General features: G+C 46.3%; 1 protein-coding gene across 11 annotated transcripts in view; it reads right to left on the reverse strand.

Annotated features, from left to right (window-relative positions):
- Positions 1 to 385: 385 nt before the first annotated feature.
- The window catches only part of LOC108028292 (uncharacterized), a 51,312-nt gene continuing 32,611 nt past the window's right edge, over positions 386 to 19,086 (reverse strand). For 5 of the 11 annotated variants that reach the window (XM_017100009.3, XM_017100007.3, XM_017100006.3 and 2 more), the window contains 12 exons: positions 8,214 to 8,396; positions 6,466 to 7,008; positions 5,653 to 5,750; positions 5,493 to 5,587; positions 5,304 to 5,425; positions 4,732 to 5,109; positions 4,443 to 4,670; positions 4,036 to 4,380; positions 3,200 to 3,878; positions 2,752 to 2,923; positions 1,836 to 1,940; positions 386 to 1,557 (listed from right to left, as the gene is read on the reverse strand). In XM_017100009.3, the coding sequence (XP_016955498.1) occupies positions 1,239 to 1,557; positions 1,836 to 1,940; positions 2,752 to 2,923; positions 3,200 to 3,878; positions 4,036 to 4,380; positions 4,443 to 4,670; positions 4,732 to 5,109; positions 5,304 to 5,425; positions 5,493 to 5,587; positions 5,653 to 5,750; positions 6,466 to 7,008; positions 8,214 to 8,396 (3,267 nt within the window). In that variant the 3' untranslated portion in view covers positions 386 to 1,238. Of the gene's footprint in view, positions 1,558 to 1,835; positions 1,941 to 2,751; positions 2,924 to 3,199; positions 3,879 to 4,035; positions 4,381 to 4,442; positions 4,671 to 4,731; positions 5,110 to 5,303; positions 5,426 to 5,492; positions 5,588 to 5,652; positions 5,751 to 6,465; positions 7,009 to 8,213; positions 8,397 to 12,335; positions 14,329 to 18,787; positions 19,000 to 19,086 lie in introns of those variants that run through there. The other 6 variants (XM_044095329.2, XM_017100003.3, XM_017100010.3 and 3 more) reach the window with 6 other exon arrangements.

A 19,086-nucleotide genomic window follows, 5' to 3' on the forward strand; every position in this document is an offset into this window, starting at 1 on the left:
ATTAAAAAAAAAAACATTCTCAAGCGTTAGAATCTGTGCTCTGGCTTACACCTCTTACGGTTTGTGGAAGAAGACTACAACATACTTATTTAGGTTCCTAAGGTAAATATTATAAACTATACATATCTCGACCGAAAATCGGCTAATACTCTATTTTGGTATACAATATTGTACCTAACACTGAGTTGAAGCTGTTTTGATGTTGTATCCAAGGGAACGGAAAGATTAAAATTCTAAAGATATTTAAAAAAAATTCGCCCCACTCCACAAATTAAAGTCTGACAAAAATAAAGTATGGAGCAGCTATGAAGTAAATATATGAAGTTATTTAACAAATGTGGGACCTTATGTTATGTGCAAACAATGGGCAGCCAGTAATATGTTATTTTAATTTATATGTGGTGTTTATTTATTTGTATTTTGACCGTAACACTTGATTTACCTACTTAAGGAAAGTAACGACTTACATCAATAATATGGAAACACTTTTATAAAGCTTGTGATCAATCTAAGTTGTTTCTGTATATGGCATTCGGACTATGCGTATTCTATGGTAACAAGTACAACTAACTTTAGTTTGGTTTAACTTTATTTGTCTTCATATCGTTATGGGAAGATTAAAATGGCGAATGTGCGGAGCATTGTGTTCTGAAACTTCTAGTCTCGCCAAGGTGTTGAGGGAGGGTGTTAGTTTATTTGTGGAATGCATATAAGTTCAATATCAGTTTTGGACCCAAAAGTGCGGTTTTCACAATACAAGCTCACGATGTCCTACACTCAGTATCCTACGTGAAATTTAGAAAATCGCCTTTCATTTTAGCTGGTCCTTTAAACAGTAAAATAAATACAAATTACTTATGAATAGCTTGATTTTCGTATAAGCTCTTAGTTTTAAAAAATAGTTTCAATACCTTTTTATCAATTTCGTACATTAAATGAAGGAAGCACTAAATGAACAATAAGAATAAAGGGTTTAAAAATAACTTATGTCATTTTTGTAATACGTTCTTGAAAATGATGATGGAAAACCGTAACCAAACGATAGCCAAATTAAAAGTTATTATATTTTTGGGGTAAATAGCTTTACCTTACCATTGTCCAATTAAAGGACTGCGAATCAAAGGCGATTTTCTAAGGGTTTTATACTATATGTGGGATAGTTGTGGGTAATTTGTGACGGATCTATTGGTAAGTACATTCTGCGGCTTGAGGCGTCTGCGACCCCATCCTCATCCTCATCAGACGTCCGTTTCGGTGCTCGACTGGTTGTGGTTGGAGGTGGGCAGCGGCGCCTGGTGGGAGAGCTGCTTGTGCAGCGGGGGTGGTGGCAGCGGCTGGCCCTGACCTTGACCCTCCTCGCTGGGGACCAGCAGGGGCAGCGACTTCTGCATGCAGACCGCTCCCGGCGACTGGTGCTGCGATCGCGGGCTGGGCGGCGTGGGCGTGGCCGGGATCTGGTGCCAGTTAATACTGTTCTGGGAGGTGATGTTCCGGGTCTTCCGCAGCGGCGGGTTCTTCGTCGACGTGGAGAAGGCCAGGCCACGGCGCAGGGGAACTCTACAGGAGCGGCGGGAGCAACAACAGGACGGAGGACACGCATTAGCAACGGTGGGTTGGTTAGCAGATGGCCATGCGGCGGTCACGATGAGGCGCAGGATGTGGGTTATGAGAGTTCAGGATCGAGTTCGGGACGATGCACATGAGGACACGACGCAGTTGGTTATTCGTTATTGTTTTGGTTTGAAGGAGAGGACGACAAAGACACAGGTTATACAGACGGGTTACACACAGTCGGACGTGGGCACTTGGGGGCTCTAATCTCTAGAGACACTCACCTCGTTGGGCTCGGCGGCGGGTAGGAAATGCCGCGGTGACTGGGCGACAACAACATGTTGCCCGAGTGGCTCGTCGTGGAGCCGGGCACGAGCAGAGTATTGTTACTACAAGTAGGACAAAGGTTATACTGTAAAGAGCACGCTGGCGGATTTGGATCCGGTTTCGGATTCGCTGGGGGAAGCGGAAACGCAAGTGGTGGGCGGTGACAGTAAAAGGATAAAATCATTGTTGCCCCTAACAAAACGCATTGCAGCAATCGCAGAGAACAAACAAAAATAAAAAACAAACAAAGGGACTGCTTGGGAAACCGAGGTATTAAAATACCCTTGCAAAAAAGAAAATTGGTGAAGATATTTTGAACATATTAAATGGTGATAACGAAAAGTGTTTTACCTTAATAAACATTTGAAAACTTGCAAGATTTGTAAACATAAAATGCCTGAAGGACCCGGGGAAACATAACAGATGGACGTAAAAGAATATATAAATGTAGCCAGTATGGTACGTAAAATATTTCCAATTTGAGAGTAACAAATTAAAGTTATTTTAGCACAAATGAAGTTTGGTGTGACAGGTGATTAGTGATGAATCCACGTCGTACATTTCACAATAAAAATTTTTATTTAGTTGATTTTGTTTTAATTTTTAAAATATGACTACAGTACGTACTAGCTAAAAACAGTGTATAAATATGATGACTAAATGTAGAGTATGGTACAACATAAACAGAGTGAATCCGATCCCTGGGAACGCTCACACGTGACTGGACAGGGGATCTGATCTGTGATCTGGTGACCTGATGATCTAGTGATCTGGTGATCGGGTGATGAGAGTGGTTTGGTGGTGTGTGCTTGCTTGATATTGTTAAAAGCTGGTCATGGTCAGTGGCGGTGGTGCACCCTCTACGCAACTTACGTGTGGCTGTGATGCATGTTCAGGTTGGGCAGGCTCTGGCCCAGATGGTTCATCGGCTGCACGGAGAGGGTGTTGGCCGACTTGGAGCCCATCTGGCCGATAATGCCCATCTTAGTCTTGTGCAGGCCACTGATCAATTGCTGCTTGCCCTTCAGGTTCACTCCGTGGTTGCCTGTAGATATTGATAGAAATAAAGTTTATCAAGAAGAATACCATTTATGCAAAGTTTTATTATAATTATTACTCTGAAGTGTCCAAATTGTTTGATACGTTGGATTAAAATGACCTTTTGATATATCCCTTTGTTAAAGTAATTTTTCAATCAATCACCCTTTAAAATTATATTTGCTATACCATTAATTTCTTTGAAGTTAACTTAAATAATTGGTAGGGTACATCTTAAAGTATCTTTATATTTAACCCTCTAAATGCTTTACTCCCTACCCACCTGTCATTATGCTGGAGCCCTCGTCGCTGGACACCGAGTTTGTCTTTTCAAAGTCGACGGATATGTTGCGCGAGTCGTTCCACTCGACGCTGCCGCTGTGGCTATTGTTCGCACTGGAGACGTGGCTGCAGATGGAGGAGTTCATCGGCGACTTGCGGACGCCCAGGGAGTCTGCGGTGCCGCCGCTGGTGCCACTCCCGCCGAAGCGGAAGCTGTCGCCGCCCACCGTGCCGCTTCCGCTGCCGCCGCCAGTGCCGCCGCCTCCGCGCTTCAGTCTTTGGTAGATCGTCTTGGCCCGCCACAGGGCGTCGTACCAGTTCTTGGCCTCGGTGCACTGCAGCGTGAACGCCGTGGTGGCCACCTGGAACTCGTTGAGGTACACACAGTTCAGCGTGTTGTTCGGCGCCAGCTGGACGATCAGCTGGTCGGTCAGGTACGGCTGCCGGATGACCTTCAGGGCCCCCAGGCCCCGCTTGGCGATCGTCTTGCACACCAGGAGCAGGTCCGTGAGCAGGAAGCAGTGCACATCGGACTTGCCGAGGTTGTCCTTGAACTTGTGGTCGCCCTCCATGAACAGGTGGCGCACCTGGTAGGCGGGGCATCCGCGCATCGGAGCACAGAGGTCGAACATCTGGCTGTGCTGCTTGATCAACTTGTCCAGCATCTCGTTGTTGGTGTCCTGCAACCCCGAAAAAAAATTATTTAAATTGAATGATATCATGGTTAAATAGTCTATCCATCCGTCAATGGCTCATTATAATAAAACTATTTTTCTTGGATAAGCACTACTTAAAATTAGAAAGAATAATTCCTGCAAAATGATTATTATTACTCACCACCACATCGTAGGACTCTATCCGCACCATCACCCCCTTGAGCCGCTCGTTCTCCTGCCGCATCGTCAAATGGTTGTTCACACTGCCCACGAAGTTCTCCACGCTGTGCATCATCACGTCGATGGCCTCGATCTCCTCCACGTCGCTCATGTGCTTCTTGATGGCCGCCAAGAGGAGGCTGTACTTGGTCAGTCGCTGCATGGGCCGCACCACAATGTCCGCGAGTCGCAGGCGGTTGCACATCTTCTGCGACTCGCACCACGCCAAATAGGAGGTGAACAGGGCGTTGTTGTGGTTCAGCTCCTTGCAGTAGAACTGGCAGGTGCTCTGCTCCGCGCAGTAGATCTGCGGGGGATCAGCAATCATAAGTACAACTAATTCAAGCATATTAGTTTTCAGGAACCCACCTTATATGGCGCAAAGATGGAGGCGAAGGCAATAAAGCCCTCCTGGAAGAAGGCGCATCTCAGCGGCTCGTGCGTAACCACACTGTGCGCCACCATGGGATACAGCCACAGGGTCCAGAACTTGATGTTCGCCTCGCACACAGCTCGTATGTTGGAGAACAACCGGGCCTGGTCCACATCGGTCAGCAGACGCTCCTCCTGAACGGCCTCCAAACAGGCCAGAAACAACTGAAACACATCCCTTGGTAAGTTTATTTCAAGGATTTGGACCGTAGGAAAAAGCGCTCACATCAGTCACTGTTTGCAGGGCGTGTATGTAATACACCTCGGTGGTAACCAGCTCCCAAATGGCCGTCTGGATCTTAATCTCCGACTCGCTCATCGAATCACTAGCCACAAAGTCGCGCCACGACTTGTGCATATCCTGCAGATAGGCCAGGGAGTTCTCCAGATCCGGATGATCAAAATTCATGCTATCCGGCCGCTGAGGAACTCCGTTCTTGGCATAGCTATTCAGCAGTTCGCAGAGCTGACTCTGCTGGGGATTCTTGATACCGAATATGGAAGACCACCGCTGCTTGATCTGCTTGCCGGCTGCCACTCCCGACTCGCTGGTCTCCTCGGTGGAAACGGAGGGCAGAAGTCGGGGCGGCGGTTGTCGGGAACCCTGTGAGTTGAAGTTTAGAATGATACAAAATTTAAAGGTGAACGTTTTCCAAATAATATAAAATAATATTATATAATATTTCTCAGCTCTCTCTTATGGTAAACGAAATGCTCCTTATACTATTTGATAGCTGCTAAATTTCCTACTAATATACATGCACTTTGTTTTACTCAAATTCGAGAACCTTAACTTACAAAGGAAGCTGCCTTCTGCAGGGGCTTGCGGTTGCTGCCCCGTTCCGTGATGCAGAGATGGTGTCCAGCCAGGCTCTCCACATCGGTCTGCTCATCCACGGAGACGGGGAGGAGCGGAGGACCTGACGGGGGCGAAAAAACAAGCTAAAATGGTAATGAATTTCCGGGAATCCCACGTAAACGACTTACCGGCATCTAAAAAACTGGGCGTGGGATTATTGTCAGTGATGGTGATCTGTGTAAAGCTGAGGTTCCGCCTACGCAGGGCGTGGCTGAGTGCGTTACTAAAAAGTGTACGCGTTGTTATATATTTATTCTAATTTCTGCGTGGGGGTTTGCAAGGACTCACAGTAGTGTTACGCCTTTGGTCGCCGGAATAAATTCCTCGTCCGGATGCTGCAACGATTCCAGGCAGAATGACACGGAGAAGAACTCGGAGCTGGATACCTAAACGAGTGATTAAACCGAAATAAGTAAGGGAGGCTTGCGTTGACGGTTAGGAACTTTTGGTCCACCACTTCCTGCTGATGCAGAACCTAATCTGTAAATTCAAGGACCAAACAAAAAGGGCCTCGTAATCTGGCCTTCAAAGGGGCCACAAAGAGGTCCACTGGCAAAAACTTCGATTTGGCGACTACAGCCAGAGCACTCTCTTTGATGGCCCTCCGAAGTGTGAAGATTGCATCTGTGGGCCCCGAGGAAGAAAGGGGGCAAGTGAATCCCAGTCCCAACGCCCGCAAAAACTACAGAAATAAGAGCAAACATCAAGAAATATTCTCCGTATTTGTGTTGGCGGGAAACGGGGCGGAATCCTCCGCTTGGCAAGTGACAGAAAAGCGGCGGCAATGGGAAACCGAAGAAAGGAAAGGAAAGTACAGGGAGGGCAGAAGGAAAGCAGGGAAAGTTCTACAACAACTTTGGCTGATTAAGGCGACAAAGGCAAATAAAGAAATTAAAAATGTATATATTTCCCCCATCCAACAAACGTCGTCTTCCTCGCCGTTAATTGCAGACTCATTTTTAAGGCACATTCAGGTGACAAGAAGGCCGTCTGATTGTGCAGCCATCCGAGATCTGCTTAATCCCAGAGCAGCTTGTCCTTTGACCAGGCGATACTGTTTGTCCTGTTGATTCAGGAGCTCTCCATTCCCATTCCACTCACCTCGCTGCGCGTCAGCAGTGGCTTCTTGCGCTTCATGAACGAGGATTTCTTTTTCACCGCCGAGCCGGAGGACGAGGAGCAGCCGACCGGAGAGGTTAAGCCACCTCCACCGACACCGCCACCACCAGCGATTCCACCGCCCGAGGTCGCAGATGTGGTGCTGTAGGGACTCAGGGTCGAGGACGAGGGTGTGGCCGCCACCTCGCCAGCGAACTGAAAGTGTTTGGAGGAGGGAATCGCATGAGTAGCCGCGGCGGTGGTGCCCGTGGTGCCGGTGGTGCTGCCGCTGGTAGTCAGTTGCTGGTGGTTTTGCTGATGGTGGTGCTGGTGGAAGGACGCGGCACTGGAGTGACTGGTGCCAAAGCAGGACGAGCTGGCCGTCTTCGTGGTGTCGTCCAGCGTGGGCGAGAGCATCAGCGAAGGCGTCCGCCGCACGATCTGCGGTGCCTGGGTGTAAATCGTGGGTGGGTGGTGCGGTGGGTGCGCTGGTGCGGGTGGTGCCGAGGGGGACAGACAGACGCCCGCCGCTTCACCCTTCTCAGTCTGCGATTTTTTGGGGTTTTTGTGGGTATTTTTTTTTGGGTAGGTTCAGCGTGTTTTTTTAAAGCGGTCAGCAAAAGAATAAAAACCAAAGTTTATTAAGCCCATTTAGGAAATATATAGGACAGAGTGGGGGGAAGAGACAGAGAAAGATAAAGAGAGAACAGAGAGGAGAAGACAGATATTGTGAGCATATTTTTTTGGTGGTTAGATGGTACTACACTCTATAAAGCTATAGAGGCTACTCTACTGTGCAAATCTTCTAGACTTGGCCAATTATTAAGCGGGGCTCAGCTACTAAGTAATACAATTAAAAGTGCAACATAGAACTCCTTATATTATTGCTTCTTTTCATAATGTAAGTAAGTCTTTTAGGCATAGGAAAAAGTATATCATATTTGATCATTTATTTTAATTTTAAATTTAAACGTCTTATTCAACTTAGGAAATGTTTAACCACGTTTTAACCAGTGGTTTCTTAGGTTAATAACTCCCAACTAAAGATGAGAAATAAATGACGAGATGGGGGAACATCCCTGTGTCTTAAAATCGCAGAAAAGTCACGTTCCGTGTAAAACTGACAACCAAATGACTAGCAGTTACAAATAGTTAGTGCAAAGAAAAACAACTGACTGTGCTTAAATCAATGACAGCTACAAGAAGAGCAGTGAGTAGTGCTATAAAAAAGTATAAGAAAACACAAATCAAAGACAGACGACAGCAGCAAGCAAAGTAATTTGTTATCAATTTGCGAGCGGACTTCCTCTCGAGGGGCTTAAAACCAGGAATGGCGAGTCTACTGGGGCAAGACACTACACTTCGCACACTACACACGGAGTAATTACAATCTAAAACCAAGATAAGTTCTCTTGAGATAGAGCAATAAATCTTTTCAATGTGATAGAGCTGAGTTAGATAAGTTATTATAGATAATTGAGTATTTATGAGATTATATTAAAGTGAGCTTCATATAATTCATCGTTTTAAACTGATAGTATCTGTTTTTGATGTGTATTTACCAAATGGAAAATATTTAAAAGCATATAACCTTTATATCTTTAAGAAATCACATTCTCGATTTTAGACCGTAAGTTTTCCCCCAGTGAACACGCGCTCTAGGCAAGACGGATGTGCTGACTAAGTGGCCAAGTCCTAGCACTTGGCCGGCGCTTTAGCATGTGCTCCGTGGTCCCCCGACTGCCACTTACCACATTGGCCTGCCGGCCCAGCGATCCTGGCGGTCCAGTGGTGGCGAACAGGCCGGAAGTGGCGATGGAGCTGCCGACGGCGGTGGTCGTGGTGGTGCTGGTGGCCATTCCCGGAGGACCGTGCTGGCAGGCCACCACACCCGAGTCGAGGCCATCCAAGTGCGTGAGGCTCTTCGATTTCAGCTGCAACGGAAAATGAAATCGAAATCAGTTCGCCGGTCTGGGTGAAATCGTTGAGGTGTGACGCAGATATTTATAATTAAATTTTATTTGCGTTATCGAGGGCTTTTCACATATTGTTTTTCATATGCTTCACCCTTCGAATGGGTTGCATTCAAATGAAAAATGCAATTTAAACGTAAGCGGATGAAGTGCAGTCTTTTGTGGACGCCTGAAAATGCTAGATGATTTACAAAATGCTCAAATAAAATAACCGATTATATAAATATTTAATAAAAAATTGTACAAATAAACTGATCAAAAATAATCTTAAAGCTTTAAAAACTCTTGTACAAACCACAACTTTTTCGCCACAGTTTCCAATATGTCTTATTAATGCAGGATCATAAATCTGCAAGCAGTCTGGACAGCGAAGAGATTAGCCCTTCGTTTTCGGTTTATAAGCCATAAAAATCCCGGATACGCTTTTGTATATTTTAAGATGCTTTCGGAAATGTATTGTGTGCCTGGCGACCTTCGGAGCAGGAGCTGACACAAAGCCATCAAGCCAGTGCGTCCAAGGGACGATGGAGCCACATCGAATTACTGAATATTTCGCGCTTAATGCGGAAAATAATGTTTTGAATGCTTTTGGCGCCGGGCGTCCCGAGACAATGAAAAGCTCAGTGCATTTTCCGGGGAAAATAAATTGCTTGCGGCTGGGTGGCAACCGGGCAACCTGACGAGGGCAACGGCAATGGCGATGGCTGTGGCTGTGGCTGTGGCTAGGGCGAACCGTCAACGAAAAGATGCATCGAGAACAAAAAGATTGCGCCGGCGGCCAAGAGCCCTAGACGTGTCCTCGAAGGTTGCCTGTCCTCGCCTAATGCACCGAGATTACATCAGTCAAGTGCCCCCAGCTGGCCGAGTGAGTGTGGACGTGGACCAAAGTCAGGGCCCGCCTCAAAGTCAATGCCCCGCCCATCAGCCATCGCCCATCAGGCAGGGTCTTTCGAAAAGGACTGCGATTTTCACATCTCAATGCCTCAGTTTAAGCGAAAAACCTTGTGCTTAAATTCGCATTAACCGCAGCGAAATGCTTGCCATAGCATGTCTAAAAGGATTGTCAACAAAATAACTTGAAGTAATTTATTTTACTTTTAAAGTTCTAATATTATCCTAGAAAGTAAAAGTAAAATTATTTCAAGTTTGGCTACACTTATTTCTTTCAAAACCAAAAAAACCAAAACAAATTCTCTGGACAAACAGCACAAAATCCCCAACATTTCATGTAAAACAATAAGTTACTTCCAGGAAACATCCTCTGTTGTGGTGCTGGTTAATTACCACTGAATTCTTGGGCGGCACTTCTCGTCATATCCCCAGATTTTTGGGACTTGGTTCCATTGGATTGCTTCGCATTGCTTAAACACCAAGTGGAGGAGATAGCCCCGAGTCCAGGGTGCGGCATGCATGGCATCCGAGCTGCGAGAATTTAAGCTCCGGGACGGATGCCATTCGGGCCCCGACGTCGCTAATCTCCCCCGAAAGCCACGACCAGGACCAGCGACTCCCCCGGAGTGCGCCCAAGGATACGGGCTCTGGTCTATTATTCCTGCTGACGACAATATTTCACATTCTGTTTTGGCAATTTCCAGCTGGCGGCCCTCACCCTGTGCCCACTTTCCGTGCCCTTTGCCCTGGTTTATGTTTTCGTTTCCGGTTATATTGTGAGTTGCTCGCCCACTGCGGCTTGGCTCACTGTCTGCGGGACCACACAAGACGAGGGTATACTCGGCTACTTGGACAGTAGTTTACTATGAAAGATCTTCCAAAAACCATACCAGGAATATTTTTTACATATTTCAATTGCCTTTTTCCTAATCGAAAATTATTTATAACTAACAGAAAAAATATTATACGTATTTAATTTAATAAATTAAGTAAAAATAGCTACATTCGAATGGGAATATGAAAATAACTAGGTTTATCCGTGAAACCGCCCTTAATCTAGTTTTTCATTAACATGACATTTTGGGGTTACAGGATATCTAATCCTTGGTACAGTCACACAAGGGCGGATTCCTTCCTGACTCTTTGGTCTTTTGGCTTAGTTTGGCCTTTGGCCTCCCACACAAAACAAAAGTATTCAAGTGCAATTCATACTCGTAGGTTCTCATAAAACGAACACTTTACCATTCTAGGATCCCGGCTGAGGAAATAATAGTGGTGATTGTTTATACTGCGTGGGAGCAGTGCAATGCGGCATTGCATAATTCACTCCACTATTCTGCTCACTTAAAGACTTCAACACGTGTGGTGGCCCACGGAATTTCCCTGTTAACACTGCTGCTTAAAGGGGACAGAGCTGGAAAAAAGAAAAGGAACTGGTCCACACGACTCGTAACATGGGAAATCACTCTGGGGCTTAAGTCGGACACCCTGGTAATTTATATATACATCCGGTGCCAGGGAGTTCCAGTCAAGTGCAGAGGATGCCTCCCAAAGGGGCTTGAAGAGGCTCTGGCTAAACGTCAAGGGGCAAATGCTGCCTACACATTAAAATAGAATTTAAGCGAAGAAAGCTTATGGCTCGCCTCAAAATCTCTGGCATTTGTAATATGCTTATGTTTTCGTGTTTATTTCAGCCAGTTATTTTGCCATAATTGTTTTCGTTTTTGTACGTGGAGGCACTCATGCCGCTTTCTTTGCCTTTTCAGAAAGCCTGCCACTAATAGGATTAGATTTTGTAATAAACGTACAAATTATGATTCCGGCCGAGGAGTGGTCCATTTAGATGCCCGTCGGCATCCGAGAGATTTGTCCGTAAATGGCCGCTTGTGCGAAAATATTTGCCAGACTCTGTGACGGAATGAAGAGGATAATCTGAATAGATTTCGCCAACAAAACAGTGCAGTGCTATGTGAAATGGAAGCATCCTTTCACGGCACTTTGTCGAGGCTTTCATGGGCGGACTCGCAGCGCAGGATCTGGATCTCCCATTGTGGGCTGGACAAATCGCTGATGCAATTTATTGCTCGACTGCACTTGCGCTAATGCCCCTAAATATCTTCCGGCGACAATTGAATTCCCCCCGCGCACATAAGCGCTCACATTAGTTGCTACGCAATCACACTGCGTATACGTAATGCATATAAAGTCTGTTATAATATTTATGAAATCCACGGCGGTCAGAGTCGTTTATTGCGATTCCATTCGGGCATAAAACACGACGGCGAACTGAATTTATGCGCCACATTAATAGCACACGTATAAGAATAACTTAGCGCACATTAAGTTGATCTCATTCGCCATCGGCAAATTAAATAACTCTTTGTGGCAGTCACTTTTAAAACAGAATAAATATCCAATTGCAACAAGTTAAAATAATATTACATCTTAAGAAATTATTTATAAACAGAGTGAATTTAAATCGATTGTGGTTAAATTGATGTTTTCATGGTATAATCGACGTGTCTTTAAACAAATAAATAGTTTATATACAAAATATTGTAAATTACCAAAATGAGTTCGTAAATGACAAAAAGTATGAAAAGAATTAACCAAAAAATCTTCCTCCCTTCCAAGATGCATCTTAATGGCCCTCCTTTTTGCAATAATAAATAAAGTTTAAAAATAAGTCTGAGGGAGCATTAAATAATTTATAGTTCTTAAGGGATCTCTGGGGATGCAGGACTTATTCATACTCAGGGGCTGACGTAATGGCTGCAAATTTATTTTCGCCGTTGTTCACGGGTAATTCGGTAATTTAATATCCCAACTTAAAACACAAACAAGGGCATGAAACCAGAGGAAGCAACAGAAGGAAATAAAACAAAATACGAGCGAACATAAGAGTGGAAATATGTTTATTCTCATTTGGCTAAGTAAACATTTGATTAAGGCCGCGCATAATTTGTTGACCACGTCCCTCCATTTTGGTGCGGATTTGGGAGGACTCACCTGGAGCTTGCTGTTGGGCGGCGAGACCACCAGGCAGATCTTCATGGTGGCCCGCAGGAACTCCTCGCGCTTGGTGCTGAGGTCAGGGGTCAGGGAGCCCGGCGAGGTCACCGCCGACTGTTTGTGCGGCGCCTTCTTCGGCGACGTAACGCTGGGCAGGAAGGGATTCAGACTCCTCACCAGGCTGGCCGAATTGAACTTGCCGCCGGAGCTACCACCCTCGTTGCTGCTCCCGCCCGAAGGAGGCGAGGCCGAGGTGGCTCCACTCTGCGGTGGCTGCTGCTGCTGGTGGTGCAGCAGCCGGGTGGGTGAGTTGAGGCTAAACAGCTTCCGCCGATGCCTGCCCGGCGTGGAGGAGGAGCTGGAGGCGGGACTGGGCGTGGGACCAGGTGGTCCTCCCTCGCTGTGCGTCGACTCCTGCGATCCGGCTCTACTGTACGATGGCGTGGGCAGCTGGGCGGAGCGGGAACCCGCACAGCCTCCATATCTCTGGACACCCCCGTCCAGCTGAAGCTCATCCGACGTCGGCTCTCCCCCCTCCACTGCCCCATCCTCGCTGTAGGTGCTGTGATACGTTCTCGCCGTGATCTCCGGCAGGAAGGGATTGTTGGGCGAGGTCAGGGTGTACTGATAGTAGCCCCCTCCTCCGCCGCTGCCGCTGCCGCCGCCGCCACTGCTGCTCGTCTCCACCGGCAGCGTGGCCTCCGTCTCGTCGGGCGTGCTCTCCTCGGGAAAGGAGCCGCCCTGGAAGTCATGGCCACCGCCCACGCCACTGCTGCTGGACAGATAGGCGCCCAACTGCTCCCACTCGCCCGAGGAGGAGTTGTGCGAGGACACAGTGAAGCCCTCGTTCGAGTGGCCCTGGCAGCTGCGCGAGCTCTCGTTGCTGCTCTTGAAGAGGAAGTTCTGCAGCCGGGTCAGTCGGATGGAGCTGCTCTCGCTGGTCAGGCTGCAGCTCCTGCTGCTGTTCCCGGGCGCCGAGGAAGCGGTTGTGTTGATGGGCTGCTGGTCACTGCGATTGCTGCTCTGCGTCTCCAGGCGTCGTCTATTTTGGTTTTCGATGGGTACTGCCCCTGCTCCTGCAAGTCCAATTGCTGCTCCTGCTGTTTCTGCTGCTCCTGCTCCCCCCGCGGATGCCGTGCTCACCTCGCCACCCATGGAGGCCCAATAGAAGACACTGTTCTGGGAGCCACTCAGCTCACCCAACTCGCAGCTGCTCTCCAGGGAAGTGCTCGAGTTGGTGGTGGCCACGCTACTCAAATGCCGGTAGGCGTACTCCGGCGGAGTGCCCTCGTCCGGGCTGTCCAGCAGCAGGGCGGGATTGATGTGGCCACCGAGACCTACACCCACTCCCAGTCCCAGGCCTGGTAAATTCAAGTGGCTGAGGGCAAAGGGCAGCCGGTTATTGTCCGAATGCAGACTACTCGGAGGCGGTGGAGTGGCCCGATTCTTGGCCTTCAGTTCCTCCGGCGTGGGTTCCTGTCGCTTGATCTCCAAGGATCGGTGGTCGCCGCGGCGAAAGGAGCGACGCAGGCGCTCCGCGAACTTGGACTGCTTGGGCGGCTTGTCCTTGGGCGGTTTGTCCTTGGACCTGCCCAGCAGATTGGTCCTCTCAGTCTTGTCCTCCTTCTCCAGGAGTTTCTCGTGCATATCCGTCGCCGGAGTGGGGATCTGGGCCTGGTCCAAAGCCACTGGTCGCTGGTTGCTGGCTAGTGTAATCGGTGGCGCCGCAAAGCCACCACCCATTACGGCCGCCCTTCGCCGTGGTGCTGGATCCTTCGCCCACGGAGGTTCCCCCAAAGTGTGGTCTCTAACTTAGCTGGTCCGTGGATCGTTATTCACTAGTTCGTTAACTTATGAAGCGTTGATTTTCCCCAAGATACACGTCGAGATGTGATCCTTTTTTGATTAACACTAGGTGCCTTTAAAGCGATTAAGTTATAAGTAGTTGGCTCGTATTGCTTATTCTATTGTTTTAACCTTCGTTGGCCTGCTGAAATGAGAGTTGTATTTCGAAAAAGGTTTAAAATGAGGTAAATCTAATATGCAACTCATAGCTCAGTCGAGGAGTGGGTGGTTTTATCTTAAACTAAATCTTAAATAAATACATTTCTTAAAGGTCTACCCTAAAATAGTAGTTGAAGATAACAAATTGGCCTCTCATTTTATTTAATGTTAAATGTAGCTGCAAAAAGCCAACTTTCCACTACGTTCAGATACAAAACTAATTTTCAGCAAAAAGCAAGCGACAATAAGTAATGCAAATAAGCACTTTCGGAGCAAATCAATTTAGGATAATCCATTCAGTCATAATCCCCAACCGTTATTGCTATTTTTCGCCCTTCGATTTGTGTATGCAACCTTTAAAGTTTTCGGTTGTTATGGAAATTGGGAAAACGTGTTAGCATTTCAAATGAGGGACGACCAGGGACGACGAGACGACGAGCTGGCCCCCGGGGCTTTCACATAATTTCCCGAATCCGGGATGCGATGGAAAGCGATTGGCAATCGATGCGAGATCCGAAAAGTTTAATCAATGTGCATATTTTGCTGTCAACCGATTGGCAAAACTGAATTAATCAGGCAGAATCGAAAACCAATTTGATGAGTCAAAGCTCAAGTCCGATGCAGTTCCATCGGAATATTTAATTAAAGTTGTAAAGTTCGCAGGATTTAAAGGAAGAGCAGCAGGCACAGCCCAAGCAACAGAAAGATTTTAAATTCATGCCCATTAATAATATTGATATTGAATATTTACAAGCACAATACTCCGATTAGCCTCCGTTTTCCCTTTAATTTGGGCCTGTTTATTGATATTCCTGCTGCTCAGTCACGTTCTGAACTCTCGCCATAATCGTACATTTATATTCGCAACATAACTTTAAGATCCTGCTGCACGGAGAAGAAGGCCTTTGGCCGACAATAAACAATTTCTGGGCCTATTTTCCTGATTTTCGTGCGCTTTTTCTGTTTTTTTTTCTGCGGCAGGAAAGGATGGTGGTTGGGGGCAAGCAAACTTGGCCATAAAACGGGGCCAGAAAACTTTATTGTTATTAATATTATTTGCACATAAATATAACAGTAAATAAACATACAAGAGTGCGTATGTGGATGGAGTGTGGCACTCGCAGCTCGAGAGTTGACAGCCAGCTTGCCCCCGGCTGTTGCAAATAAATCATTGCACACGCCTGGACGCCCCTCGAGCACGCAACGTGCCCCCGAATCCTGGGACCCTCTAAGTGGGTTCGGGCTTAACCATCCATACACTCGACCCAGAACGACCGGCCAGGCAACCAGCCAGCCAGTTAGCCAGCGGGGCGAACCGGTGTTTGCTTGTGTTTAGGCCAAAATAATGTATAATTAAGCTGGGCCAGAGAGCCGACTTCGGGCGGGCCTTTAATAAAACCAACCATCTTTCATGCCACACACACATCGGGGGTGCTGACAGCTCAGGGGCGGGGATGGGGCCGAGGATGGGGACGGAGGAGGCATGGTTGCTGTAGCCAGGATTGGATTGTGCAGATTGTGTTAACGGAGGCAGGGGGAGGGCTAACCCCTTTCAGGGGACCGAGGGGCATCTGGCAAGTTATTTTCAATTAAGTGTTCTTAACACGATGCCTAATCGACAGACATGTTCCCCTGGGACCTGGCGACACCGCCTCCTAATCACATTACTGCAAAGCCGAAGGAGCCGCACAAAAGGTCGGGCAAAAAGAGTGACATGATGTGATTCCGTCTACCCAGGGGAGGAGATTCACCCAGAAATTTCCTACTGGGAAACAGGTACAATGCCCATTTCTTGCACTTCGATTTAAAATTCCATTAGGCCAGGAGCTTTGACACCTTTAATCTGAACAACAAATGTTATATTATTTGTTTTATGAACTTTATAAATCATTCTTTTCAGAACCCCTTCTAAAAATAAATAATTGTGTAACATTTATTTAATGAACTTTATTATTCATTTTTTAAAAAACCCTTGAGACTTTAATAAAATCATAAAAAGTGAAGGGTTACAAATTATAAAATATTCTTTAGAATAAGGCAGATCCTTTAAATTTACTTTTGCAATTCAAAAGAGGAACAGAAAGAAGCCTATTTTAAATTTAAATGATTGGCACCCCTTTTGAGGTGGTCTACGTTTACACCTTGGGGTGATAACTCCCAGTATTTGGCAGTAGAAAAGGTATAAACCAGCCAGGGACCCACCCTGCATAATTGCCGCCACCTCCTAAAGCAATTTAAATATTCCGTGAGGAGCAGGCCGGGATTCCCTGGAGTGGGCTCAAAAATACGTTGTATCACGGCAGGCAAATCGCAGAACGTTTAAAGATAAGCGAGCATGTTGTTCGCCTCTCATTAAATTAAATTAAATGTGTGTCTTGCGATAAAATTTTATATTCAAGACCCCACTCCAGGGGCGCAATGCGTGGGGGGTTGGTCGGCTGCTTGGCTGGCTGAAGGGGGTTTCCTGGGGATGTGGGTCGCCGGTCGCGAGTGGGTTCAAGGCGCTTTTCAATTTCAGTGCAGCAACAAAATCCGTCCGCCACAACGCCAAGAACAACAACTAGCCGCGAAGCGCCGTCATTTCCGCTGCCTGTCAGACCAGCAACAATTTAATTTTTATTGTTATGATGTCATCAGCATAAGAACCAGGCCCGCGCCATTTGCAGCCCCCATCCCAGAGGCTCTGAACCTCAGACCCCAGAACCCAGAGCCAGAGCCCAGAACTCAAACCTCAGAGCCCAGACAGCCGTATCCAGAGTGAGTTTCACTCGGGTCTCGCTGACGCACTCGGACGACGTGAACCACATACAAATTGGCATTGTGATGGGGTCCAAGAAGCCCGCTAAAATAACACAGCCACTATCCCAGGACCCCGGGGGCGTCTTCGTGGGGTCCAAGAGCGATTTATGCGCGAATTGCTATTTGCACCAACAGGATTTACTCGAACCGCTGACCAGTCACCGAAGGAATTTGAAGTTGGACTGCTCTAAAGCCTCAGGTACAGTCTACACCCGTTAACTCGACAGATGTATAGTTTAAAATTAAAATATTATCTTGTAATATTCCCAAAATAGTTGGAACCGTCTTTTAACGGAACAAATTCTGGCCTGTTAATTAATGTACAAAATATCACTTACTATTTACACTTCCCCAAATTCATTTGGTTAAGCCTACTTTCTGGGTTACTTTTTTAGTGATATCTAAATAAAAATACAAAATAAAATTAAACATAAGTTTCTAAAAAAAGAAATACATTTTTATTATTTTACTGGGAAAAGTCAACTACATATGGTTAAATATTTTGAAATTAACACTCCGTTCAGGAATATTTATAATAATATCTATGCTGCGTAATCTACAATTATTTTTAACTTACACAAGTTGAAAGTTAATGTGAAAAATCGCAAAATACTTTTGTAACTACATTTTTAGATTATTTAATGTTTACATAAGTAGTTTTAAAAAATGAATAAATAGAAAAACTTTATGGATACTATCTTAATTCAAGAGATACAAAAAAACAGTCGAGGGAAGGTTCGAGCTAGGGAAGATAGACTGTATAGACATCCGAAGTGATGGCTTGGGTTGAGTTGGAATTATGCCCCTGGCCTGCCGAGTACATTATTACGACGCCGGCTTTTATGTGGCTGTGGTAATGTAACATTTTGCTGAGCAATCAAAAGGCGCAGCAAAAGTTTCCAAGTTCGAGGGGGACTGGACGCGCAGGAGGATGAACCGCATCCACCGAGCCCACCTGGCCAACTTGCAGCCGGAGTTTGATCGATAAACCAAGCCCGACCAAACCAAACCGAGCCAGGCCAGAGCCCCACCAGAGCGAATCGAGGTCCCTTGCAAATTGCGGCAGCTGAATCCGGCCGAGGCCCGTGTCAGTGGCAAAGTTTAATCTTCGATGCCGGCGACACATTGGGCCCAAATTGATTTTTAAAGTTATCAGAGAGCCGGCCCGTGATTTATGCAAAGAGCTTGCCAACTTTTGCTGGGGTTTTGTCTCTACAAGTCGGGTCAGAGTGCAGAGTGCAAAACCGAAACAAAAACACAACTCAGGGCCCCACAAAAGTGAAACAATGCCCATCCATCATTCCGCTATCAGGGGGTTCTACATTCGTAAACAGAGCAAACAAATGAGTTGTACACGATGACATAATAATATTAGTTTGAAATCTTACTTAAAAATAGGTTATGGGTTTTTATAAAATGTTTTTAATACCTTTTTAAAATTAAAACATGACTAGGTAATAAAGATTTTTTATTTACAATAGTTTATGCTTAACTCTTTAGTTTACTGCCCTGTTATTATTGAATATTAACCTATCTATAAGATATCCTTTAAAATATATTACGATTTCCCTGGTGCCCTTAAAAGAGGGCTATTCCTTTCTCCAGGTGCACCCACTCCTCGATGATTGTCACCGGCACTTACTCACCTTGGCTGGTTCATTAATGGGACCTCTTCGATTCCGATTCCGATTCTGATTCAGATTTTTGTTTCTTCTTTTTTCGAGTCCTCTTCCTTTTGTTGAGTCTTTGTTGCTGCTGCTTCTTCTGCCCCCCGCCGTACATTTATTTTAGCAATTTGTTTGCCTCTCGGTTGGTTTGTTTGTTTGTCTCTTTGTTGTTTGTTTGTTCGCCGCTCGCCTCGATTGCTCAGCCCACACACCTAAACACTCGCGTAAAGTACTTGGGCACAGTTTCTGCACTCGCACCTGTATCTGTATCTGCAAAT

Source organism: Drosophila biarmipes, chromosome 3L (assembly GCF_025231255.1).
Source record: "Drosophila biarmipes strain raj3 chromosome 3L, RU_DBia_V1.1, whole genome shotgun sequence".
In the NCBI taxonomy this organism is placed as follows: Eukaryota; Metazoa; Arthropoda; class Insecta; order Diptera; family Drosophilidae; genus Drosophila; species Drosophila biarmipes.